Below are 25,980 nucleotides of genomic sequence, written 5' to 3'. Positions count from 1 at the left end.
GCGGCCGGGCGCGAGTCAGGTCAGGACCGGCGATCTCGGCCGGCCGAGGCTCCGGCCGCCCTGACCTCGGGGTCAGACCAGGGCGGGCCGCCAGGCGGCCTCTCTCGTCAGCGGCCGCGCGGTGGCCAGCCCAAGGGTCAGTTGTGATATCCGCGTCACCGTATTGTGGCGCTTTGTCGGCCTGCCGCTCGCGGCCTGTTCGTTCTGTGAATTTAAGTTGCAGGCGAATTTTAAATCTGCGACGGTATAACTTCGGTGCGTATGCAAACTTATGTGCTTGGCGATCTCCACCTGTTAGACCCTAGAGTTGTTAAATTATTTATGGTACGCCGGGTAGTGCTGCGGATTACTTTATATTTATGCGCGGTACTACAGTTTTATACATATGGTTCGCATGGTGGGTGTCTGTTTCGGCAGCTGCAATCCCCTCTCCACCTGCACAGCCACGTGACTATGCTTGGGGTGTGTCCGCGTGTATTGGCTTGTGAGGGTTAGACGTGCCCTAGTCTAGTGCTTCCTTCGATTACTTATTGACTGCGCCCACCGACCGCGTTTGTGTCCATCTGCGAGTGTCTGTTGACGTGTTCTGGTCGGATCAGTTGGCGCCCAGAGACCGGTGGTCGGTGATTGCTATGTTTGGGGTCGCGGAACAAATGCCGACGGATCTGCCGTAGTACCACGCGACTGGGGGTGCATCCACTAGCCCTAGTGTTTCAGGTTACCCTAGCCAAAGTGTTCCGTGGTCTTCACGACCAGCGGCGTTTCGAGTAGCTGGTGATGTCAGCTTTCAAGCGAGGTCTTCGCACCAGTATTGTCTCTCAGCCGTATGCACCTGCACTGCTAATGTCCACACCGTTTTCATGAATAGACTGGCGATTTAGAGCAACCGAAAGCTGCCCGTCACTGGACAGCGTGAGACTGCCAGGAAGGGCGGTACTAGATGTGAGCTGCGTCGCGCGAGGCCGCTGTCCTCTGCCTGGCCCCGCGCGTGGCCGGCGGGGCTGGGCCGCTGAGCCGGGCTGAGCTGAGCTGAGCTGCTGAGGGCGCCACCCCGCCCGCTGGTCGAGTCCGCGCACCTGGCGCGACTGGTCACCCGGCCTGTCCCTGAGGCGGCCGCGCCGCCACATCAGCCATCGCATACGGTGTATTGCATATATGCATCCGGCGGCAGGATGTAACGTAAATAAATAAACGATCGAGGCGGCTACAGGGAAGTTAAGTGTGCGATGGGAACAGCAAGGGTAACCGGACGCTACAAGCTAACGAACCCAGCACGGGGCGACCTCTAACGCACGCTACGCTTAAGGTCCCGAAGGCTCGGTGGGGCTGTCTTTGGTGGCCATCTGCTATGCTACGGTTAATACTTGATTCATCTGTCTTACTTTTCCACCAACTCCACTAAGCGGGTCCGACGTAACGCAATCCAACAATCCGACGGCTCCATCACAAAGTCAACGGGCTAAAACTTGCATAATATGGACTTATTTGAGCAAATTCAACATTCAGATGTCGGAAGGCCCTCAAGGTTTGCGGTGTCGTATCAGACGGTTATGAAGCGTTGACGAATGCGAGAATAACTCCACACAACCCACAAAACCTACGAGCACCAGAGTTCGCCGTTGCATGGCGTCACCACACCAGCAAAGCTAAAAAACCGTCTCTGCGAGGTTTACATGCATAATCGCGACCACACGGTTCGATCAAACCATAAAAGATTAATGGCAACGCCACATCCTCCATCAGCGCCCTTCCCGTCGAGGTGGAGCGCACGCCACACCGGCGCTCGGTTCGTTGTACATCGCAGCGACCATGCCGACCTCGAGCCCCACGGGCGGGCCGCCGCGGCCGCACGGCCCGCCGACCCAGGGTCAACCTCCGCCGAGTCCAAGCCATCTGTGCCCCCCCCCCCCCCCCCGCTCTGCTCCAGTTATTGCGCCGCGGAGTCCCCGTCGCCGCGTTCCTGCCGCGCGGCTGCTGTGCCCCGCGGCGCTGCGGCGTGACGTCACTCTGCGCGCGCGACGCCGGGCCGACCTCGGTCCGCTCGCCCCGAGGCGCCCGCTCTCCGCGAGGAGTCACGTGTCGACGTGCGCCTCGCCGGGGAGGGCCTCCGCTCCCGGGCTCGTGCCGCGTCTGGCCAGGCGCCGGGGCCCACCGACGCCGTCGTCACGTCCGCAGACAGCGGAAGAGCCACGTCCCCACCGTACGGCGGCAAATGCCCATCCATGTCTGCTGCCTGCTCTCGTCCGCTCCGACCCGCCCGAATCCGACTCCGTCGGCTGGAGTCCGCCGGTCCCGTCCGTGAGCTGTGTCCGTCGGCCGCTCTAGTGATGGTCGGCAGCCGCTCTAGTGGTGGCCGACGGCCACTATAGTGGCAGGCTGCGGCTGCTTTAGTGATGGTCGCCGGCCAGATCGGCGTCCTCCTCCTCGTCGTCGTCCGAGTACTCGCCGGAGATGGCCGTGGCAGACCGATGGTTCATGTCCGACGAGCGGAGCCGGCGCACCTTGGCCGGAGGACTGCCGACACACGGCGGAGGGCGGGCCAGGTCAGGTCAACAGGCGGGGCGACGGATCAGTGACGGTCAGCAGGGGCGTGGAACACGAACACCCCGCACCAGGGTGGCACCGGAACAACCGGGCGCGCACGTTCGTCACGGCCCGGGAGCCGAGCCACGCCGGTTTAGGTCACCACAGGACGGAGAGCCGATGACGCACCGTCCGAGACAAGGGGAGGATGGCAGCCGGACTCCGCCCCGGCTGCCATCCTCCGCTGGGTCAGCCGGTCCGCGGCCGAGCCGTCTCCAGCCGTCAGGAGAGCGCCGCTGCTGCCACCCGCCCGCGGTCAACAGCAGCGCCGACTCCAGCGCCCGCCCCGGCCGTGGGCGGCGGCGGCGGTCCCACCCTCCCGCCGCCGCCCCGTTCCGCCCGCCCGCTAGTGGGCTCGGCGCCGGGCGCGCCGCGTGAGCCCGAGCGCTGGTCGGCGCGCGCCGCCCTCACCTGTGCAGGCCGTCGCCCAGCGGGTCCACCTCGCTGGAGGAGGACGGCGTAGGCGACGAGGGTGGCGACAGCGCCGTCTTCACCATGCCGGCCGAGTCGGTCAGCATCTTGTTCTGCGGGGCGGCCAGGCAGCGCGTGAGAAGGATACTCAGCAGCCTCGCAGGCCACGCGTGACGCGCCCACACACTCACAAACGTGCCGAGATCGCTGAAGAGAACGGCCAACTTGGCGAACGCAGTACATACGTGGTACAGCGCAGGGCGCTCTGAACACGGGTTGCCATACTCAAGATGTTCCAGCAGTGTGATCCTAGCAGTCTATTTTAGATTGTAAGTGGTGTCCCCTTCCGCTGTGCAAAATGTTCACGCAGAAGGCAGGGAATGGTCTGGTTTGGTTTGGCCCGCATGGAAGCATGTTACCGCTCCCAATTCTCAACAGACTTTCCCGCAGCACTCGTCACCTCTCTCCACTTGCACAGAACAACTTCCTGGACTAGGCAGTTGCTCTGCACAAAATCCCATCATATATTTAATCTCCCTCCGCCGGTGACGCGCCAGCGGGTGTCCTCGACATATCCCACTCACGATCCTGCCGTCCCTGCCGAACATCATGAGGAAGGTGTCGATGAACTCCCGGCTGCGGTCCTCCCACTTCTGGATGAACTCGGCCCGCTTGTCCGAGATGTCGGCGATGGCCTTCTTCCCGCGGTCCTTCAGCTCGTCCATCTTGTTCTGGATCCGGAACTTCTTCTCCTGCCGGACCGCACACCGCACGTGAGACGCACACGCCGCATCGCGTGGTAGGCAGCGGACTGTCCCCGTTGCGCCCCAACATAGCGGCACGTGCGCTGACAGGCAGCCCGTCGGACCAGGCGCACACTGCGAACAACGACGCCAGACTGTGCTGGGTTTCACACGCACTTAAACGCACCAGTTCCTCTGCTGGTCTGTCCTTCATGGCAATTACGTTTGACTCGGCCCTCTCCATTTGCCGTTTGCTGCTGACCGACATCTGACGTATTTTCCGAGGTCCCGTGCGCCGGGAGCTCGGCGAGGGCCGACTAACTAAACGCCATCAGGTGCGCTCTGTCGCATGCGCAGCCCCGGCACGCCCCTGGCGAGGGCTGGGCGCCACTCGCCTGCCGGACCACCACTCACGCTAATGAAGGAGACGTTGAGATCCTTGGCCGAGTATCCTCGCGCCAGGTTCCGCCGCACGTACACGTCGTAGTCCTTGACGATGCGGGAGACGATGTCGGAGGTGGAGACGCCGTCCGTCCGCTGCGTGGCCACGAACATGCCTGGCGGCGCGCCCAGCTCGTGATGCATAGGTTGTGGGTTCGAGACCCGCTGCCGGCTGAGTTTTGGGATCCCAACAGACCTTTTTTGAAATCAGCGTGAGCTATGTTGATGCTCATGTCCACAGCAGTGCTGCAGGCTAACCGGAAGCTGACCGTACGCTCGCAAGGGGCCACCGACAGTCTGTACAGGTGGCGCCACCGTCGCCGTCATTAGGCCGACACCAACAGTCGATGGACCGGCCCGGAGCAGGCGCGTGTGCAAGATGTCAGCTCACAATGCCACCAGGGTGACCTTTGTGACCTGCGACTGCTCGGCGGGTGCATCAGTTTCAGCACCGATCACGAGCTGTGCACCCATGATAACACCCACTTAATCAACAAGTCCACCGCAATTGACCTATGATCCCGCCGCAAGGTCGCACCAGTTTTCCCGCACGATAGCGAACTGCGATTGCACGTGGCATACATCCGTCGGCTCCGGAGTCCACAAACACACACACGCACACACACGCACATTATTCGGGATGGGGGTGTGCAGAACGCCTGCACAGCGGACAATTCGGCCACCACCACGCCTGACTGTCCGCGGGCGACAAGGCTGGCAAACATTTGATGGGAAGCATCCATTGCGACGTGCGGACGTCACCTCTTTCTTTGAGCCGGGCGTACACGTCGACTCCGGAGCCGGTGGTGTACGGGTAGTCGTCGTGGGCGATAAAGTCAATCTGGGAACGCAGAGAAGAGATGGTGCAGGCGCTGGGTGCAGCCGCCGACATTGCGTGCGTGACATGTAAACAGCCCAGCTCAGTCAGATGGTCGAGATGGACTTCGCGTTCTTGGTTAAGTGCGACTCAGCCAAACACAGCTGCAGTGTTGTGACTCCCCAGCCTGAGCCACAGAGCCGTGGAGACACTCAACAAGCGAAACGTCCGCGTGACGACACTGGATGAGTGAGGCAGGCTTCGTCAGCGTCACCCGCACTATGCGGAGCCGAGAGCCCCGGCCTTGGCCTGTCTCACAGTCCCGCGGCGGTGCTCCCCTGCACGCACGAGCACACCCCGCTCTAGCAGAGCCCCGGCTGGCGCGCGCCCTTCACCGCGAGCGAAGCAAGGCAGCTCGGAGCCGACCGACGGCTCTGGCCGGACTGGGCCCGCCCCTGCCGTCTACACAGGTGGGTCCCCGCCGATCAGAGACCGCCCCGCAGCCCGGCTCCCGTCCCCGGCACTCCCGACAAACCTCGGACCCGAACACCGGACCACCGCTCCAACACGGAGACCCCCACAGTTTGCTCTCGTCCCCAGCACCCCCTCCCCCCCCCCCAACGCCAAGCCAAGGACCCTGGACCGCCGTCCCACCCACCGACCAGAGACCATCCCCTCAACCCAGCTCCCGTCCCGAGTACCCTCGCCGCCGAGCCGCGGACCCGAACCCCACACTGACGCTCCGCCACAAAAACCTCCGCAGTCTGCTCTCGTCCCCAGCGCCCCCTCCCCCGCCGCGAGCCGCGGACCCCGGACCTCGGACCGCCGGCGCACCCACCGACCTTGTGCTTGGCCAGGAAGGCGTCGTCCACCTCCCAGGGGGCGTCGCGCACCAGCTCATCCACGTAGCGGCAGTGGCGGACCGACTCGTACCGCTCTGTGTCCGTCATCACCGTCTTGCCCTTGCGCGCGTGCGTCAGCTTGTCGCTGCACACTGCCGACGGCGGTCACACAACCCCGGATCACACACGGGTCAGTGGGACACACAGGGCACTGCGGAACGGCGGGCTGACTGAGGCGGGCGGGGATACACGTTGGTTATTGCTTGACGTTGAAGCGCCTGAGTAAAAGTCGTGTTCAAAAGTTCTGGTGAGATATTCGCTCTACAGAGATGCCGATACAGCTGCACGTCACACGTACAGCAATACACGAATGGCAAAACATTAGTCAGCCATCGCCGGACAGCGCGGAGCGGGGATACGGCGCCGACTGCGTCCGTCTTTGACGGCACTGGTGGTGCCCATGATCGGACCGGACGGGCTCCGGCGACCAGCCGCACGGCGCGCCGCGCCCCGCCTGGCCCAGCGCTGGCTGGACAGGCCGCTGCCACCCACCTCCGACCAGCAGGTACACGTTGGGGAACACGTTCTTGGCCTGTTTCAGCTGGCGAGCGTGGCCCATGTGAAACACGTCGTAGATGCCGTCGGCGTACACCCGCACCAGCCGCGGCGCTGTCGGCAAGACGCACGGGTTCGGTGAGACCAGCAGAGGCGGGGACGGGGCGCGGCACGGTACCCGTATCGGACACTGCTGCGACGCTGCAGGTGCGCAGCAGGGGGTAGGCATTCATGGTTATGGGTCAAGCAACGCCATAGCGGCAGCAGGGTTGGCGGATTTGACAAGCTTGAGTGAGCACAGCATCAAGCCCAGGGTACAAGGTCGTTGGTTGCCTTGGCTTTCTCATATCCTGTTGTTCAGTGCGCACATACGCTAGTCATACATACATACTAGACATACACAGTCAAAACTTGAGGAGTGCCGATAGCGAGTACGTTACGCTGCGGCTCTTAACTTCATTTCATGTAATATTTCGCAAGAGAAGCAAAGAAGGAAGACTCGCGCACAGAACATCCGAATCGAGGACAAGGGCAAACAAGCAAGGAGCACAGAACATCAGAGTCATGATGGTGCAGCTTAAACCGCGTCCAATCCTTGGCGGCGGCGCCGTCTTGACGGCCGGCTGAGCGGTCGTGGCGCGACGCCGATGGCTGCACAGTCACACGCATCGCTAACAGCAAAATCATCGAAAAGTTCCACCACATTGACTGGATGACGGGTGCTCCGAAGGCCGGAGGCTGCGTACGGCAGGTACGGCGGCAGGCACGGCGGAGCGCGCCGGCCGGCGTCTCACCAGTGCCGGCGCGCGCCTGCTCCAGTGTGATCTTCTGCGAGTAGTCGCACATGGCGCGCGCGTGGTCGGCGTCCGGCTCATCGCTGAATGGCGCCTCCGCCCGCAGACCCTGCCGGCGGAGTCAGCGCTGCTGAGACGGCGGCGCCGGCGCACGGACTCCGAGAGACACCGCACACGGACTCCGAGACACGCCACACGGACTGCGAGAGACACGCCGAACGGACTGCGAGAGACACGGCACACGGACTCCGAGAGACACAGCACACGGACTCCGAGACAGGGCACACAGACTCCGAGTGACAGGGCACACGGACTGAGAGAGACATGGCACATGGACTCCGAGACACACCACACGGACTGCGGGAGACACGGCACACGGACTGCGGGAGATACGGCACACGGCTCCAGTGGGACACAGCACACTGGTCCGCAGTGGTGCAGGGCAATGATATTATGAGACGCGGTCAACTGCCGAGGGTGAAGAAGGTGGTGCATTATTGTCATAATCATATAATCATTGCAAATTAGAGTGCAGGGATTTTATACCGACGGTTGTCCAATTTCTACTATGACACCATGAAATCAGCTTTGTCAATACCACGAGTGTTTGCCTGATAATATTGTGTACCTAATACCAATGACATCTTGAAGGTCGACAACCGTGAGCATAAGGCTTCCGAACTCTTAATCCCGTAAAACGAGGAGTTCAAAGTCTTTCTTGCCTGCCTTGGGCAGTAACTGCAGCACTGCTGCGGTGGGATGCCGTACACTGTCACAACCGGACACCATAAACCATTCCAGGGGGTCGCCATAGGCCGTTCAAACGCGCTTCCCACGCGGGGCAGAGACAGCACCGCTGGATACAGGACGGCAGGGCCAAGCACTAACGTAGTGGTACTACGGCACACGGTGCGCCGGTGCACGCAACTCGTGCGCTGAACGCGTTAGACAGCGTCAGTTTGACATCGCTAACCGCAAGCGTTGAGAGCGCATCACAGGCAGCCTACCGTCGCAGCACTCGGACGGCTCACCGCCCCCGCCGCCACGGCACCCTCACCCCTGGCAGGTCATCTGTTCGACCGTGTTTTCATCGACGCCCTGTTTACGACTCGGCCGTCAAACGGCGGCCGTCAGGGCAGCCGCGGAGCGCCGGGTGGCCGAGCCCGCCCGATGACCTCCGACCCGCGACGGGCCGGGGTCGGGCGGACCGCGGCCCGGGTCGGGGTGACGATACGGCGCCCGGTGGGCGTGCTCGGCCGGCGCGCGGCCAAAGTCCCGACCCAGAGTCGCCTTATCGGCCGACGGCACCCGTCAGCACAGATGCTCCGATGGACTCTCCGCCCCTGGAGTACGCCGCACCAGCGGAGTCTCACCACGCCGCCCACCGCCCCGATGGATCCTCCGCTCTGGAGCACGCGGCACCAGCGGGGTCCCGCCGCCCGCCCACCGCCCCGATGGACCCTCCGCTCCGGAGCACGCGGCACCAGCGGGGTCCCGCCGCGCCGCCCACCGCTCCAATGAACCCTCCGCTCTGGAGCACGCGGTACCAGCGGGGTCACGACGCGCCGCCCATCGCTCGATGGACCCTCTGCTCTGGAGCACGCGGCACCAGCGGGGTCCCGCCGCGCCGCCCACCGCCCGATGGACCCCCCGCTCTGGAGCACGCGGCACCAGCGGGGTCACAACGCGCCGCCCACCGCCCGATGGACCCTCCGCTCTAGAGCACGCGGCACCAGCGGGGTCCCGCCGCGCCGCCCACCGCCCGATGGACCCTCCGCTCTGGAGCACGCGGCACCAGCGGGGTCTCGCTGCGCCGCTCACCACTCCGCATGACAGTGAGCCCGGGGCCGAGACCCTGGCCGTCGCCGAATTGTGCTCCAGATGGGACTTGTGGCATCGAAAAAGGCGTACGACCCGCACGCGTCTTGCTCTGGAGATCAGTGTCAGAGCCACCGCGCAAACATGGTTGAACAGAAGGCGTCATCTTGTTACCTTGCCGACGAGATAAATGTCAGGGGCATGCCATAGTGGGCCCGAGACAATTGATGGCGCAGATAAGCGTGCGTGCGTGAGACCCCCCGCTGACTGGTCAGAGGCCAGTCAGCGGGGGATCTCAATACCGTGATCCCGGTCAGAGGCCCGTCGGCGGGGATTTCAATACCGTGGCCCCGGTCCGAGGCCCGTCGGCGGGGGCTCAATACCATGATCCCGGTCAGAGGCCCGTCGGCGGGGGGTCTCAATACCAGGATCCCGGTCAGAGGTCAGTCGGCGGGGGATCTCGCTCTGACTCGGGGTCGGGTCAGCCCTGCTGAGAGGTGAAGGAGTCTCTCCGCTCTGCCTGCCCAGTGTCCGTGACACACAGGCAGGCTCAGGCGGCCGCTCAGCTGGCAACTCTGGCGTAGGAGGGCCTCCGGGATCGCGGGATGTGACGGCCTCCGAGATCGCGGGATGTGATGGCCTCCGGGATCGCGGGATGTGATGGCCTCCGGGATCGCGGGATGTGATGGCCTCCGGGATCGCGGGATGTGATGGCCTCCGGGATCGCGGAATGTGATGGCCTCCGGGATCGCGGGATGTGATGGCCCGGAGCGGCTGACAGCGCTGCGGTTGGTAAGCGGAGGAGCAGGAGAAGCCGGAGGGCACATGGCATAGCGTATCACAGAGCGCGCCAACACAGCTTACACAAGCCACACCCCACCTCTCCCTCCGCTTCGTACCAGTAGATGCTGTGTGCAATTATATAACCACAGCCGTATTCATGAAAAAACGCTCCGAGGACTCGAAGCATATGCTCAACGGTTCCGACAGCACGTCTGTGCGCAAACTTTGTCGAAAAGTGCCACGTCTTGCGGTTGAAACAGCCGCGAAAAGTCATCGCAAAACACGTTCGCCTGCCGCAACAGACCCCAACAGACACGTCAGAGCACCCATTACGACCCGCAGCCCAGACGGCACGCGCAGTCATCAAAAGTAACGACATAGCAACCGACCGGCGGCCGCCACTCAACGCAATATGCAGTTGTCGACCGCTGTGGGAACCGTCGCGGGCATCTGTGCCACCAGTCGCGGCCCGTGCGCCGGAACACGGCCGGTGGCGCGTCCCGATCCCACCGCTGTTGGGTCGCCAGACGAGGAGCACGACCGGTGGCGCGTCCCGATCCCACCACTGTTGGGTCGCCAGACGAGGAACACGATCGGTGGCGCGTCCCGATCCTACCGCTGTTGGGTCGCCAGACGAGGAGCACGACCGGTGGCGCGTCCCGATCCCACCACTGTTGGGTCGCCAGACGAGGACTCCCCACCGTCCGAACGTAGATTTGGTACGGGTCGAGCTTTGTGTCTCCTCGCCGAGGCTTCGACCGCTTCCATTCCATGTACTCTCCAATATGAGGCTCATGTTATCGAAACGTTGCAACAGCACAAAAAACAACAAAAACGACAACGAAAACACCAAGCATATTGTTAACACCAGTGTATAGTAAGTGTTTTTATCATTTAAACTACTTGAAGGCTGCCGAACTTCCGTCCTCTAAAACAAAATTTGGTTGGAAAACCTTTTTCGACATCGTCCACTTCTTACAAGTTCTCCGGACCGTACACCAACAAAAGACAGGCGAGCAAACTAAACGGTCTGGAAGTGCACTGAATGGTCTAATAACTAGCCAACAAAGGTCTGAATGACATGAGAACTATCCCGCCTGAGACTGAACGATCCGAAAGCAGATCGGGGACGGACGGCATGACACGATAAATATCCGGAATGGGATTGGACGACCAAGAAACAGGCTGGCATAACACTGAATGACCCCAGAAGGAACTGAAGCGGCGGCCCTGAGTGACGCGAGAAGTGACCGAGGCAGGACCATGGATGACCCAACAAGTGACCGGCGCAAGAGTGAAAGACCTGGGAGGTGACCGACGGGGCCCTGAATGACCACAGAGGTGTCCGACGGCGCCCTGGATGACCTGAAAGGTGTCCGGCGGGACAATGGATGATCCAAGACGTGACCGGCGGGGCCTCGGATGACTCCATAAAAGACCGGCGGGGCTCTGGATGACCCGATAAGTGACCGGAGGAGCCCTGGATGACCAGAGAAGTGACCGTCGCAAGAATGGATGACCTGAGAGCCGACCGGCGCAGGACCGGAACGGCAGAGTTGCCATCTCCCCACTGGAGACATCAGGCTGACTGCCTGACCGTGGTCACGCCTGTCAGTGGAACCTGCCTGCCGCCAGGGCAGGCTGGTGGTTGTTTGGCGATAAGGCTACGCTTGGCTGACGGCCATCATCGGACGGCTGGTCAGCTAACAAAAGGGCGTGACGTACTGGGTGTGGCGGGCCCCTGACCGACCGGCGGCCGAGACCCACTGACCCACCGGCGGCAGAGACGCCTGACTGACCAACGGCCGAGACACCCGACTGACCAGCGGCAGAAACGCCTGGCTGACCGGCGGCAGAGACGCCTGACTGACCGGCGGCAGAGACGCCTGACTGACCGGCGGCAGAAACGCCTTACCGACCGGCGGCAGAGACGCCTGACCGACCGCCGGCTGAGACGCCTGACTGACCGGCAGTTGATCCGGCCGTCTGACCGGCGGCTGAGACGCCTGACTGACCGGCGGCAGAGACGCCTGACCGACCGCCGGCAGACGCCTGACTGATCGGCGGCAGAGACGCCTGACTGACCGGCAGCAGAGACGCCCAACTGACCGGCAGCACAGACGCCTGACTGACCGGCCCCCGGTGCCCCGTCACTCACCGGCTGCGGTCCGTAGCTGCCGAACGACAGCTGCCTGAAGAGGTTGGCCATGGCGGCGGCACCGCTGGGCGCGCTTGCGTGAGTGCGTGCGTGCGCGTGCGCGTGCGCGTGCGTCCGACCGGCGAGCCACCCACGGCACGAGTGCGCGGGCCCGGCGGCGGCGCCCGCCCGGCCGCCGCCGTGATAGCGCGCCGACCGGGCGCCACAGGTGTGCCTGCTCCGCCGCCCGCCGCGCCTGCCCGGTAGCCGGCCGACAGACAGCAGGCCCCGGCACCGCCTGCTGTACGGACGTGTACAGCGGCGCGCTCGGTGGCCGCCCGAGGCTTGCGAACCGATTTGAGAGCGGAAACTTTACGGATTGGGACCGCTGACAAACTGTTTTTTTTTTGTTGTTGTCAGTTCAGTGAGTATAAAGCTGTGACTGCCAATCCATTCCGTATCCTGCTTCTGCCAGGTGTTTCCTTTTATGCTGTAATAATTCGCCAGATGCCGGCCGTAACACGTGCTCTAAGACAGCAATAGTACACGTCCGTGGCGCTGCAACTGCAGTAGTGCTTCAGTTCGCTGCGACCAAGCACAAAGTGGCTGTTCAGGATGTGCTGGGTTTCAAGAGTTCTTCGTGCTCGGAATTTTCGACTCGTTCTACAAAAAGTAACGTACGAGCTTTTCTATTCGCCCAGTTTCTTACATACAGAGACAAGTTCGTCTTCAGCCTTAGTTCATTCGTTTTTTCGGGTAGTTTCTCGTTGGTGTTGATATATTTTCACGGCGGGCCCATTGGTTAGATGTGATGTGTAGGCCATCATGCTCCATTACCAAAGCATCTGATTTTTCGGAAGCTCGCGTATTTCCTGCAACTTTGCATGCCGCGTTCCCTTCCCCACCCCCACCCCCAACCCCAACCCCACCCCGCCCCCGCCCCCACCCCCACCCCCACCCCCCCAACCCCAACCCCACCCCCACCCCCACCCCCACCCCCACCCCCACCCCCCCACGACCACTAACAGCACCACCACCCCTAGAAGCAGACCACTGTATGTCAATACGAAGGGAAGTGCTGTAGCGGCACGAGGTCAACACCTCGCCGCGTGGGTCACCAATAGGTGGCGCCAACGAGTGCCGTTGTTGTGCGTGTGACATTGTGTGCCGCGTGAGAACTGTGTGTGTCGCCATAGCTTCGCTGCCCTGTTAATGTTGGGAAATGATGAGTGATGTGCCTACCACAGAACGGTTGCTAGTGTGGCCATTGTTTGGCCGCTAATGGCATATTGACTACCATAACTAGGCAGATGTTTGCTACCGTCAAGTGATGTAGTCGAACCGAGCCATGTCGATGATAATGCACATTGTGCCACCTGATAGCGCAGTGTTCCTTGATCTTCGTGGTCCGTCCCTCTCTGGACGCGTTTCCCTGTCTGTCAGTCCGGGCCGGCATCACCTCGATGCCGGCACCGATGTTTCGTGCCAGACCAGCACGACCAACGCAGCAGTGCTACACTGAAGAAAACAAAGGGCGACTATTGCCACCTTTCTCTTTCGTCGCCGAAGACAGTGGCGTACGCGACGGTGCCACTGTATAAGGCAGCAGAGCTCGACATGGCTAGAGAGTGAACTGGCCGAAGATTTGGGGTTTAAATAAAACCTCGTGAGCGTAACTGTGTACATAAATGTAACGCGTAACGTTACTTATTCTCAGAAAATTTTCCACCGTCTGCAACTCATATGCCCAACGTTGACTAATCCCCATTAACGTTCCGAATTAAACATGGCTGATTTCTGATTCAAAGGTATGTAAAATATATCCCTTCAGACACGATAACAAATTGTCTGCGGATACCTCTCGACCAATGGCTCGCCGTCCGCAACAACGCTAGCCTGCTGAAGACCTTCACCAACTGTCCGCAACCATCCTGGTAACAATGACTCAAAGCGGTCGGGGACACTCTCCAAGTTCTTGTTGAAGGAAAAGTGTTCACCCATTGCGTGACCAAAGGCTATCAACGAAGGCCAGTTTACTACTTTCGTGGAGCTCGCGCGGAGAACGTTGACCTCAGATGCTACGGAACCACCCGCAGCTGCCGCCAGCGTTCCAGCTCTGGGTGGAGCCGTACCCAGCTCGACCTTTGGACACTGCCGGCCGTCCTCCACCAGCTCCGGTCAGCTGGGCGGCCAGAGTCTCCACCACGCAGGCATCCCGCACCATTACATAAACTGGACGGGCCGGTGGTTCAGCCGCTGGCCACCTCTCGATCGTCGGTCGGCGCGCGGCCAAAGGTCGGCGCCGGCCTCTGATCCGGCGCCGCGCCACGCTCCGGGGCGTCGGCGGTGCGGCGGGCGGGCGCTGTCGTCGGCGGCAGGCCCCGCCCCGGCGCCCGAGGTCAGTCGCGAGCGCGCTTATCGGCCGAGGTCGTCAGCTCACCGGGGCCGAGCACATGGCGACTGTGCGAGCCCGCAGAACACCCGACAGCTGGGGGGCCTGATCCCCCGCCTCCGCACGACACTCCTCGTTCAGACCCCACGTGCCGCATGACGACGCCAGTGGCAAGACGTGTACGGTATGTCACGTCAACTCAGACCATGCTGACACAGCGCTGGGAAAGTTGACATTTTTTCTGGCATAGTAAGCACTACCACGATCTAGTACTAGAAGATACCGATAGAGCAAACTGTGTGCTCCACGCATCGATAAATTGTGCTATGTATTTGCTCAAGCGACGCCACATGACATTCTTACATGACAATGAAATCCGGCGCCACCCAGTCACACCCAGATGGCAAAATGTTTAACACAGTTAATTACGGAACTGACCGACACACAGCTCGTACGGTGTACGATCACGTAGATTGATTTATGCATAACACTGTTGCTGCATGCACACTGATGACAAAAGCAAAGTACGCATGCATGTACATGCGACACAGCAACATAATACACGATTGAATACTAAAACCGGTATAATATTGTACGAGGAAAGATCTGCTCTTGATCAAGTGAAAATAACTGTCTCTGAAAACACATTCCAGGGTTTGACAGACCCCAAACATATATGCTGTCGTGCATAACGTTTCAACCTATGAGCCTATGTTTCGAACCCACGCCGAGCCTACGTTCGATACGCGTTTTCCCTTTCTGATGCTGACATGCCCTCCATAGCTTGTGCAGCAGCGTTCCAATATTTTGCCAGGCCGGCTGGGTGGCAGGGATGCCAAGTTTTTCATGCTATACACCCTGGCTTGAGCCTTAGTGCCTGTTGCCTCTCCCCTTGCTCAAAATCAGCCAACCTGTCAACCCATTATGTAAGCGCCTCAGGCTTGATGAATTGGCTGGGCAGGTCAGGCGTCTGGGCTCCGCGTCAAAGGGCAGCGGATTAGTGCCAACGAATTGCGTGCAGGGGCCGCCAGAGCCAGGATTCTTGCATCATGAATTCATATTTACATCCTGCACACCCTACTGGATGCATATTAAAATGCTGATGTGCAGCCACCAGCCATTCTGTTTTACCCCAAAGCTCCAAAGGCTTCAAGAGGCACCTCTCCTTTGTTCACAAAATTAGTGTTACCTGGTTATCATACAGTGGCAAGCTGGCGACAAGATCACGTTCCCGTCCCTGCTATCTCTAACACAGTGTTGCAAGGCAATTTAACCACAGCACCAAGCAGCCCCTCAGCATTGCTCCTCTCCCTTCAACTAAGTTCGAAGGAGCAGGATACCACTCAACCCTGACTGCCCTGGGCAGCGCGAGGTCCCCCACCCCTGGTGGGCAGCACGAGGCCCTCTGCTCCGGGATGAGCTGAGGTCCCCATCCAGGAATCAGCTGAGGTCCCCACTATAGAATATGCTGAGGTCCCCACCCCAGAATGAGCTGGGTAGCGCGAGGTCCCCACCCCAGGTGGGCACCACGAGGTCCTCCACTCCTGGATGAGCTGAGGTCCCACCCAGGAATGAGCTGAGGTCCCCACCCTGGAATGAGCTGGGTAGCGCGAGGTCCCCCACCCCCCCTGTCAGCTGGGCAGCGTGAGGTTCTCCACCGCCGTTGGTTGTTGAGGGACGGCGTGACTCCTCACCAGTGGTCGCTGCAGCTCGTCAGGGCCAGAGTCGTCCCGCGCCCGTTTCCTCCGGGCCGGGGCGGTCGCCATGTCCCGGTGCGTGCCTATGGCTCACTCTGAAAAAGAAGAGAGATAGGGTGCAGGATAAGGCTTGTGGTGTAACATGCTCCATGGAACAAACGGTGCATGTGATCTAAAGCTATTGCAGCAGAAGACACAAATTGATAAGACGTGATCAAATGAAAAGGGGAATGTGGGTTGTTTACATTTACAGGGGGAAAGCTTCTGAGAAATGCTCAAGAGCCCACCCCCACCATCCAAGTCACAAGGTGGGCCTTGAAATCCCTGTTTTATTTTCAGGAGGGCTGATTTAGTACTTCAGCACATCACAATCTACACACCATGGGTTAGGCCAGGAATTGTTTTGTTAGTCAACAAAAGTGATAGCCATATGATGATCTATGGCTTTGGTAATATTTGGCTTTGTCTGCTTAAGTTCCTCAAATCTGAAATAAACCATTACCTTACCTTGCCCTGAACAGGCAAACCCATCATGGTACATGCTTGACAGAGTATGACCAGCTACATCCTTGGACCCCATGTCTCAGTGATACTCACTTGACATTGTTAAGACTAGTTTTACCACCAGAGCAAACTGAGTGGATCAACATATGGCATGTTCCTTGCTTTATCAAATTGGGAGGGCTAGCTTTGGTTTGAATGGCAATTATGCAGGAAGGCCTTACTTGACCAATGCTTATAGAACAGCATATTACATACACAAAACTGTTCACAAAATAAAATTGGCAGGTACACATGTCGTATCATTCAATATGATGATGACTAGGTCAGCCTACTCAATTTAGTGATTGTTATGGTCCTAGGTGTGTTTACCTGTACTCTTTTGTAGCATTCCTGTCACTTCACTCCCATGAAAATTGAGGTGCTTTCCCAATTTCGATTTCCATCCCCCTATTACTTTTTTGGTGTTAAAATTAAGCGGGCTTCACATGCCAACAAACACATTTGAGAAGCCAGGGGTGAGAAGCCATCAGCCCCCCCCCCCATCACACAAGTTTCAACAAATTTAGGTTCCTTCTCCCATGTGAGAATGGTTGTAAGACCACTCTCGCCTCACAGTGCCAATTCATACCGCCCACACGTGCGTAGCCTCCGGTCATCTAAGCAGCCGACTCCTTGTTGCCATTTGTCATACATCGTCATATCTGCGGCGTAGATGCCATCTACAGGCTAAATGACGCTTCCTCCTGCGAAGGTTGTATAGGAAATGCTTCTTTTATCAGCAGTCCCAAGAACACTGCTTGCGAATACTACTCACCTACCCAAACACTTCCCTCCTCGTAGGCAACACGCCAACAACGTACTCTCGAACACCCGGCCCCGCCCGCCAAGCCCTCCCGAGACTTTTGGTCGGCAGCCAAGGATCCAGACCGGGGGGGGGGGGGGGGGGAACTAAACAACAGACAAGACATGATGACAACATGATGCCCGAAGCCCATGACACTGATGAACGCTAAGTTATCACAAATCCACGCAACTTAGTCGGTCACTTATTCTTTTTACAAAAAGTGACCACAAACTAAGAAAAATGTCCTAAAAATGTCAAAAACTAGAAAAATTAGATTGCAGACAACCCATGTCCCAGGTCAATGGAACGCATCACCACAAAAAGTTCAACCGAGTGTCCATAGTAAATATGCTGTCTTTTCCAGCACATGCTAACCTCACGCTAGATCAAAGACGATTAAAAATTTCCAAATCCATCCAGATTGGCTTTAGAAAATGCCAAGCTCCAAGCCCACGGGACTGATCGGCACAAAACTCTTACCAATCGATAAACCAGGTTGATAGCATATCCTTTTCAAAACAATCTGAGCTTTGGTCATGTAAAAGCTCACCAAAACCGCTGGAAAATGCCAGAAGATAGTCTGCAGACAGCCTCATGCTTCAAGCCTGTGAATATGATCGGCACAAACCTTAGTGATCGACGCGCCATGGTTGTTAATGAATATGTTGGCCTTAAGTTACGTCAGAGGTCATAAAAGGCGCCCAGAATACCAAGCTTGCCGCAGAAAACCCCATATGCCAGCAGGAAAATATTCACAAGTGATTACCGATCGAACGCCATGGTCTATATGGTCATGGTCATGGTCATAGCCATACCATGGTCTATACTCTATCCTTCCTAGAAGATCGTGACCTTGTGTTGCGTCCAAGACCATGGAAATGCCCGAACCCGACATACATTCCTTTGCATCATATGCCTCATCATATGCCTCGATCATATGGGACCAATTAGCACCAATATTTACAAGAAAAATAGCATTTTACAGCAAAGAACAACTTGGTCATATATCTATCTTCCTCCGCAAATCGGCGGTCTTGGCTTATAGGCGAAGAAACACTTCAAAAAGTGGGGGCCAAGCTCAGAGTGTACGTCAGGAACTTTTATCTGGAAAGCAGGCCCGATGACCGGGGGAAAGGGGCAGAGATGGAGGTTGTTGTCGCTCTTCATTCAAATGTCATGGCTGCTATACTAGATATGCATCTAGAGCTGTCTATCTAGAGCTGACAATCTTGCCTATTCGTCTCATCTATGTCATTCGGCAAATAAGGCTATCCAGCTTCCCAAGATCATTCGTTCATATTAACATTGTCTTTCCTGAGGAGGCGAAATTCCGGAGCGGGCAAACATTTTGGATTGCTGAGGCCCTGACCCTGGCCTTCCACTGCCCTGGCCCGGCCGTCTCCCGCATGACTGACTGCGAACTGACCATATGGCTGCTTTGTTGCGTATTTCTGGATCAGCATTGCCACTGATTGGTGTGAAAACGTGTGTTGGATACCTGCAACAGTATCTCTTTCCGAATTATCTGCCTTTACACCACACCGCCCCAGAAAAAAAAATCCGGGAGGCTGCGTATGGTATGGTATGCTATGGTATGCTATGGATTGGTATCGATTGGCCTTAGGTATGGGTTGGCCCGACGGACATTTAATTGCCCATTTTCAAATATAGACGACTTTATGTGATTTGTGTGTAGGCAGGGGCGTAGCCAGAGCCGTGCTATGGGGAATGCAGGGTTGACAAAAGCCCTTCTTGTGGTGACCCCCAAAAATCTCCGGATACAGCTTACCTGTCAACAACGGACCTATTCTTTCTTTGTTTCATTGCTCTTTTTACCTTGTAACCAGAGCAGGAGCTATAAGCTATCGTGAGATCAATTCTGTTTGCATGTCGAGGTCAATAAACTGCAGAAATTAGGCGTTCAACGACCGCATGGCGTAAATCACCGGCGCCCATAGATTGGTTGATTTAGCGAACTCCTTCCAAACCGATAGAATTCAGAAGCTTGGTAAGAATTTTTCATCTGGGTTCTACAGACATTAAGAGCATCGCAAAGATCGATGTTTGATCCAAATTTGAGTGCAGATCGAGTGGTCAACAATGTGCATTAAGATGGCCGTCATGTTTTTCTGGAAATGTTGACTATTCAGTCAGATCCATTGGTGACACAATCCATGTAACGTAGTTTTTTAACATGCGCGCTCGCAAATCTTAGCAACAAAAACCTCGACACCAGGCGTTGCAGTCTTCATAGTTGCGGAGCGGCAGCCTAGTGGCTAACAAAGGGGCTGGTGTTCGCAATGGCCCCAAGCAGACCAAGGGAAGTGTTCGATCAGGCCCGAAGAGGGGCCCGGGCGGCCCACGGGAACCGATGATCAAAGGCCCGGTTGGAGAGCATAAGGGCCCGAAAGACTAGCTGTAGGTCACATAAAGAATCGTGGCCCTTAAGGTCGTGATCTGAAATGTCAGTCGGATGTCCTCTTGCGCCATTTCAGGAGCCCCTGAGACAATTCGCGTGTCTAAGTCGGTCAGAGACCACGAACACCGAACATCCGTCAATCTAGCAGCAGATTGATATCCAACTGCCAGTTGGATATTCCGGGGCGTCACGATCGTCTCAAAATTTGGTGTGCATGACTTTCTTGACACGCCGATTCTGAAAATCACTGTCTTTGGAATAATATTTTGCGCAACTTCCGAGTTATACGACACGTAACACCCCCAGTTGGACATTGCGGGGCGTCTGGATTGCCTCCAAATGTGGTGTGCAGGGTCTTCTCGACACGCTGATTCCGAAATTCATTGCCTTTGGGGTGGGATTTTGCGTAACTTCCGAGTTATGGAACACATAACACCCCAGTTGGATAACGCGGGCGTCTCCATTGCCTCCAAACTTGGTGTGCAAGGCCTTATCAACACGCTGATACCGAAAACCACTGTTTTGGGGGTGATTTTTGCGTAATTTCCGAGTTACAAGGCGCGTAACATCGCCAGATCGACGTTGCGAGGCCCTATCGATTGACGGTTTGGCAGCGATCGGTTCAGAATGTACTGATAAATGGATTGGCTGCAAGCAGGAAGTTTGGACGTTGGAGACTTGATGACTTTTCGCTTGACCTAGGGTCACCAACTTCTTAACCGGGAAAAATCAGGTATGGCACATCTAATGAGGAAGGTTTAGCAGTGATCGGATCGGCTGATTCTAAGAGCTGAGTTGCCTGCAAGCAATGATTTTCAAGTTGTAAAATTTGATGACTTTTGACCTGCTCTACGGTCACCCAACGTCAATTGAAAGTTGGAATGACGTACGGCGTATCCAATGGTGAAAGTTATGCAGTAATTGGTGCAGTAGGTTGGGGTTCTGAGCTGACTGGTTTGCATGCTAAGTTTTCCCTTCACGTTTTTGAGGTGCTTTACCTCAGGTCAGGTCTTGACATAGCCAAACCATGACCAGCCTACTTACATTGAATCGATTGGTGGAGGTTCCAACATCGAGCAGCCCGTTCCGTAGAAAGAGCGTGCCTGCTTCCTATGCCCGTTTTTTTGGACCCTGCCATTTGAAATCGCGCATCCGGTTATACTTCGCCGGTCGTTGTGAACGCCGTTTTAAGTGGACGGCGAGGATGGCATTGGTTCCGGCAGGTAGGTGCTTGGTGCAGACAAATTAACTGATGGCAAAGCAGGCGAGTTTGGCGCTGATTTATAACCTTCGCTCTGATGCGGGAGAAGTTGGTGAAGTCTGACCTAGGGTTTGGAGTAGTAGTCCGACGGTAGCCACTGCCGTTGTTTGTCCTGACCAAACACTGACAAGATGTCGCTGGTGACCGCACCAATTGTGCTTCACGGCTGGAGCCTGAAGATTTGGATGGTGACACCGTCTGTCTTATCTCTCAAGGACGCTGATGACGCTGCTGGAGCAGCACATGCTATTTGTGCACGCCATGCCCATGTTGCTAACCGGCCATATCATCCCGCTGCTGCTGAACGTGGTGGAGACGCCGCACTACGCGAGCCGGCCGGACGGCGGCGTCGACACACCGGTGGTCAGGCGGCCCGAGCAGCTGATAGCCGACTGTTTGCCGAAGCATGAGACTGCACACGACGTGCGGCGCCGGGCGCTGATTATCACCGACCCCGTCTCTACCCAGGTGGTGATGACAACCAGCCTCGTCGCGTCTTTGATAGATTTTGTTGCCTGCATCCCGCACACAGTGGATCAGGCAGGGGATAACAACGAACTCGGGTTGCGGCCATGTGCCGGCGATGGTCCTCTTCTTCCGCGAAGCGACGTTTTTACTGGCATTGCCTGTCGCTTGGTCGTGCTCCTGTGATGGCCGTCGTTCGAGATGGCTGGCTGGATGGCGGCTGAAGATATGTGACAGGATCAGCGTGGTACGGCGCATCGAATGTTCACAAGAGCGCGGGGTGTGTGATCACAAGAATAACAAGAATGATAAGTGCAAAGAAAGCAGGTGATGGTAGCCTTGAGAATTGCGTTTTAAGCTTATTTATTGTGAGGTCCGATATGCCTAGCTGGTATTCAAACATTGTTTCGTATGTTCATTTCCATAGGTCAAAATGAAATAAAATCAAACTTCTCCAGGGTGTTGTTTGTAACGTAACACACGCTTTGCATATGTACGAATTGCAGAAGACAAAATTTATTCTTGATTCAAATCCCAAAGCATTCGACTTTTCCCGAAACCACCGATACGCTCCAGTACTGTCATAAGAAACCAAGGCAGCGGCAGCGAGAACGATTACTTTGCATTTGTGTAATGGTGGGGTGATATCTCCTGACCAGACGTTTTTTCCGGGAATGATTGTCAAAAGTCCAATCAAAAGCACAAAAACGGGTCATTTGTCGGTCCAAAAGTGTTCAAAAATCAGATTGTTCCCCAAAACTTTCATGCATAAAGAACACAACTACTCATTACAACCAATAATTACAGATTTTGACCACTAGCATTACTGCATTTCCTCATCCTAACCAAATTTCGAAAGCAAAACAGTACGCCCTTGGGCAAGTAAAGAAAATCAGTAGGTTTGGCGAACTTGATGTCCAGCAGGTTTCACTGCCAATAAGGTTGGAACATGAAACTGACGCATTGTACGCTTTGTAATTCAGAAATTACACAAAATCCCACCCCAGAGACAGTGATTTTCGGAATCAGCGTATTGAAAAGGTCCTGCACACCAACTTTGGAGGCAGTCGAGACGCCCCGCAATATCCAACTGGGGTGTTACGTATCGTATAACTCGAAAAGTACGCAAAATTCCACCCCAAAAGCAGTGATTTTCGGAATCAGCGCATTGAGAAGACCCTGTACACCAAATCTGGAGGCAATCGAAACGCCCCGCAACGTCGATCTGGCGATATTAGGCGCCTTGTAACTCGAAAGTTACGCAAAATCCCACCCCAAAGACTGCGATTTTCGGAATCAGCGTGTCGAGAAGGTCATGCACACCAAATTTTGAGGCGATCGTGCCGCCCTGGAATGTCCAACTGGCAGTTAGATATCAATCTGCCTCTAGATTGACGGACGTGAACACCAAACAGTCCGCTCCATGTCCGTCTGAGCCCCCGATGAGCCCCATGCCTATCTGAGCACAATGACCATGGTAAAGGGATGCTCCTTTCTATAATTTCTGTTATCATGTTTGTTAAATGTTAAAGTGTTGTTCTAAATTTTCAATACATTTCCTAGAATGTCTTTCACAATTAATTCGAACACAACTCATTGATTCACCATTAATTCAAAGACTACACTAGGAGGATTTTTAAAACCTTTGAGGTTATCTTCTAGACAAGTTAACAGCTACAACACACAGAATGTAAGGATTTGAATCTACTCTTCCAGTTTCACCACCAGATTCCAGCACCACTTCGCGGTGCTGTAAAGACCTATACGTTATTGCTATCAACCTAAAGACCGCGTAGGTGAAATAGAGGTCCGGAATATTTATGTATGTACGATTTTGTGTACAAAGGCGCTCAGTGGTACTTCTTTCAGATGCGTCACCATTTTCGTCCACCTGTTGGCCGCAGCCTAGTGTCAACCGCGGCCGACGCCGCGCGGCATCAGGAAACTGCAACGCCTGGCGTCGATTTTTGTTGTTGAGATATGCCAGCGCGCATGCTCAAAGCTACGTTGCATTGTACATCTAATCAAGTCTGACGGAGTGTTGAACGTACTCAGGCAAACATAGCCTGGCCATATAAATGCAAATTTTTGACCCATTTTGGATTTTAACCTACATTCGCGGAATCCTTCCTATCTCTGTACCACCCAGATAGAAATTCTGACAAAATTTATGAGTTCTAACCAATCAAAAGAGTGCACTGGACCATTGCTAAAGGAAGAGCGCCGGTGACTGAAGTAAATTACCAGTGCTGTTATATATATATATATATATATATATATATATATATATATATATATGTGTGTGTGTGTGTGTGTGTGTGTGTGTGTGTGTGTGTGTGTGTGTGTGTGTGTGTGTGTGTGTGTGTGTGTGTGTGTGTGTGTGTGTGTGTGTGTGTGTGTGTGTGTGTGTGTGTGTGTGTGTGTGTGTGTGTGTGTGTGTGTGTGTGTGTGTGTGTGTGTGTGTGTGTGTGTGTGTGTGTGTGTGTGTGTGTGTGTGTGTGTGTGTGTGTGTGTGTGTGTGTGTGTGTGTGTGTGTGTGTGTGTGTGTGTGTGTGTGTGTGTGTGTGTGTGTGTGTGTGTGTGTGTGTGTGTGTGTGTGTGTGTGTGTGTGTGTGTGTGTGTGTGTGTGTGTGTGTGTGTGTGTGTGTGTGTGTGTGTGTGTGTGTGTGTGTGTGTGTGTGTGTGTGTGTGTGTGTGTGTGTGTGTGTGTGTGTGTGTGTGTGTGTGTGTGTGTGTGTGGTGTGTGTGTGTGTGTGTGTGTGTGTGTGTGTGTGTGTGTGTGTGTGTGTGTGTGTGTGTGTGTGTGTGTGTGTGTGCGCGCGCGCGTGAAAACATGTCCTCAATAGCAAACGGGCCATATTCAATGCTTTTTTGGAGCCCCTTTGCTATCAGAGGACTCTTGTTAACCTTGTGACCCCCTTGCCAACGCTATGGCTGCCCCCCCCCCCTCCTGCCTGGATCCGACCCTGTTATCGACCATGCCGTATCAACTGGCGTAGGTTTTGTGCCGATCAGTTTCATAGGCTGGGAGCAGTGGGTTACCTGCAAACTAATTTCCGGTAATTTCGGGATTTTTCGTCAATCGTTGACCTGATCCAAGGTTAAAATGTCCTGAAAAGTATAGATGATCGACCATGACGCATTGGTAGGTAAAGGCTGTTTGCTGGTCGCCCCCCCTTAGACTCGGGGCATGAGGTTGCCTGAAAAGTGTAGTGCCACCTGTGATGTATGGTGCCACCTGCTGGTGGCACCACACATCGCTCAGAAGCCGACAACACTAATCTCGGACTCACCCATCTTCTGAAAGGCCTACGTTGATGTTACGCGGTCTGAGGGCCTACGCTATGGAACACAATATCATAACATAAGCCAAGAAATAAGGTAAGTGGACTAAAGCTGATGCGAAAATCAGTTAGGATCAGGGCGTATGGGTGCTCGTAGTGCTCGCAAGACATATTGCATCATGACAATGCAGCGATGATTGACTAGTTACCAAGTTACATGGGGTTACTCGACCTGTGAGCGTGCGCAGGCTGACTTAGCCTAAAGATGCGTCGGTAACGATGCATCTAACCTAAATTGAGATGACACGTCCGTCTGCCTGCGTGTGCACCGCCCTGGCCAGACACGCAGCACAGACGGCTGAGGGATTCCCGTTAGATTTGCACATAGCGTGGTTTCAGCCTTCATGGCGATCCATATCAGATCGCGCTCGCCTGAGTCGGACGTCACTACACCGCCAGCTCAGTCCCTAGCCGTATTCCGAGGCCTGAGCCGTACCACTGACGGTAAGCGTCTCCCAGCCATGTGTTTCCTTCAGGCACGCTTAGATTTGCGATACCAACATTTGTGCCTGCGACCGTCTGCCTCCTTTGTGAACATTTTCATGGGGACATTTGCAATCGAAACGATTGCAATGCGAGATAAGCACGGACGAATATCCGTGTCATCACCCGCGCTTACGAACATTTGCGCTCGCTCACATCTACGGTACGAATAATTACAGTACCTACCCTGGCGGTTTGAAACATCTGCGGTCCAAAAAATTGCAGTGCTTACGCTAACAGTTTCCGGGACATCTCTGCTTGCGAGTTACGAGCGTCTGTAATACGAATATCTGCGTTATGTACATCAGCCACTTCAAACATTCACCCTTATGGACATCTGTAATACGAATGTTTGCGGTACGAACATTGGCGGTTGCGAACACTTGCCCTTTCGAACATCTGTGTGCGTACCTTAGGCTGCTGACATATGCCTTACGTACATATGTTGCACGTAAATTCGTCAGTTTCCCGGCAGACGGACCCTTCACAATGCCGGCATAATATTGCCAGTGTTCGGGGCAGATGAGGAGGCATGTTTGTGTACTGAGTGGGAGTGGCACGCGGGGCGGTGTTCGGTGCAGGTGAGGAAATGTGTTTGTGTACTGGATGAGCCGGCACGCGGGCCACGCGGGCCGGTATTCGGGGCA

The 25,980-nt window shown here is 56.0% G+C and overlaps 2 protein-coding genes across 4 annotated transcripts in view; both read right to left on the bottom strand.

The window, feature by feature from the left end:
- LOC119110436 (sulfotransferase 1C4) overlaps positions 1 to 25,980 on the bottom strand; it is a 63,357-nt gene that overhangs the window by 21,423 nt on the left and 15,954 nt on the right. The window lies entirely within an intron of this gene.
- LOC119110432 (choline-phosphate cytidylyltransferase A) lies at positions 1,934 to 17,417 on the bottom strand. Of its 3 annotated transcripts, none has more exons than XM_037234262.1 (10): positions 17,332 to 17,417; positions 16,011 to 16,108; positions 7,187 to 7,295; positions 6,390 to 6,506; positions 5,838 to 5,989; positions 4,941 to 5,019; positions 4,152 to 4,294; positions 3,579 to 3,746; positions 2,995 to 3,107; positions 1,934 to 2,514 (listed from the first exon to the last, which is right to left on the bottom strand). In XM_037234262.1, the coding sequence occupies exons 2-10, from the start codon at positions 16,080 to 16,082 to the stop codon at positions 2,388 to 2,390; spliced, it is 1,080 nt and encodes a 359-aa protein (XP_037090157.1). In that variant the 5' UTR covers positions 16,083 to 16,108; positions 17,332 to 17,417; the 3' UTR covers positions 1,934 to 2,387. The 3 variants fall into 3 exon arrangements, with proteins under 3 accessions (XP_037090157.1, XP_037090158.1, XP_037090159.1); XM_037234263.1 differs by having other exon boundaries at positions 17,336 to 17,417; XM_037234264.1 differs by lacking the exons at positions 16,011 to 16,108; positions 17,332 to 17,417 and adding an exon at positions 11,946 to 12,046.

Source organism: Pollicipes pollicipes, unplaced genomic scaffold, assembly GCF_011947565.3.
Source record: "Pollicipes pollicipes isolate AB1234 unplaced genomic scaffold, Ppol_2.1 Scaffold_7231;HRSCAF=8579_pilon_pilon_pilon, whole genome shotgun sequence".
In the NCBI taxonomy this organism is placed as follows: domain Eukaryota; kingdom Metazoa; phylum Arthropoda; class Thecostraca; order Pollicipedomorpha; family Pollicipedidae; genus Pollicipes; species Pollicipes pollicipes.
Note: the sequence above shows the minus strand (reverse complement) of the source record. Positions and strands in the feature narration are given on the sequence as shown.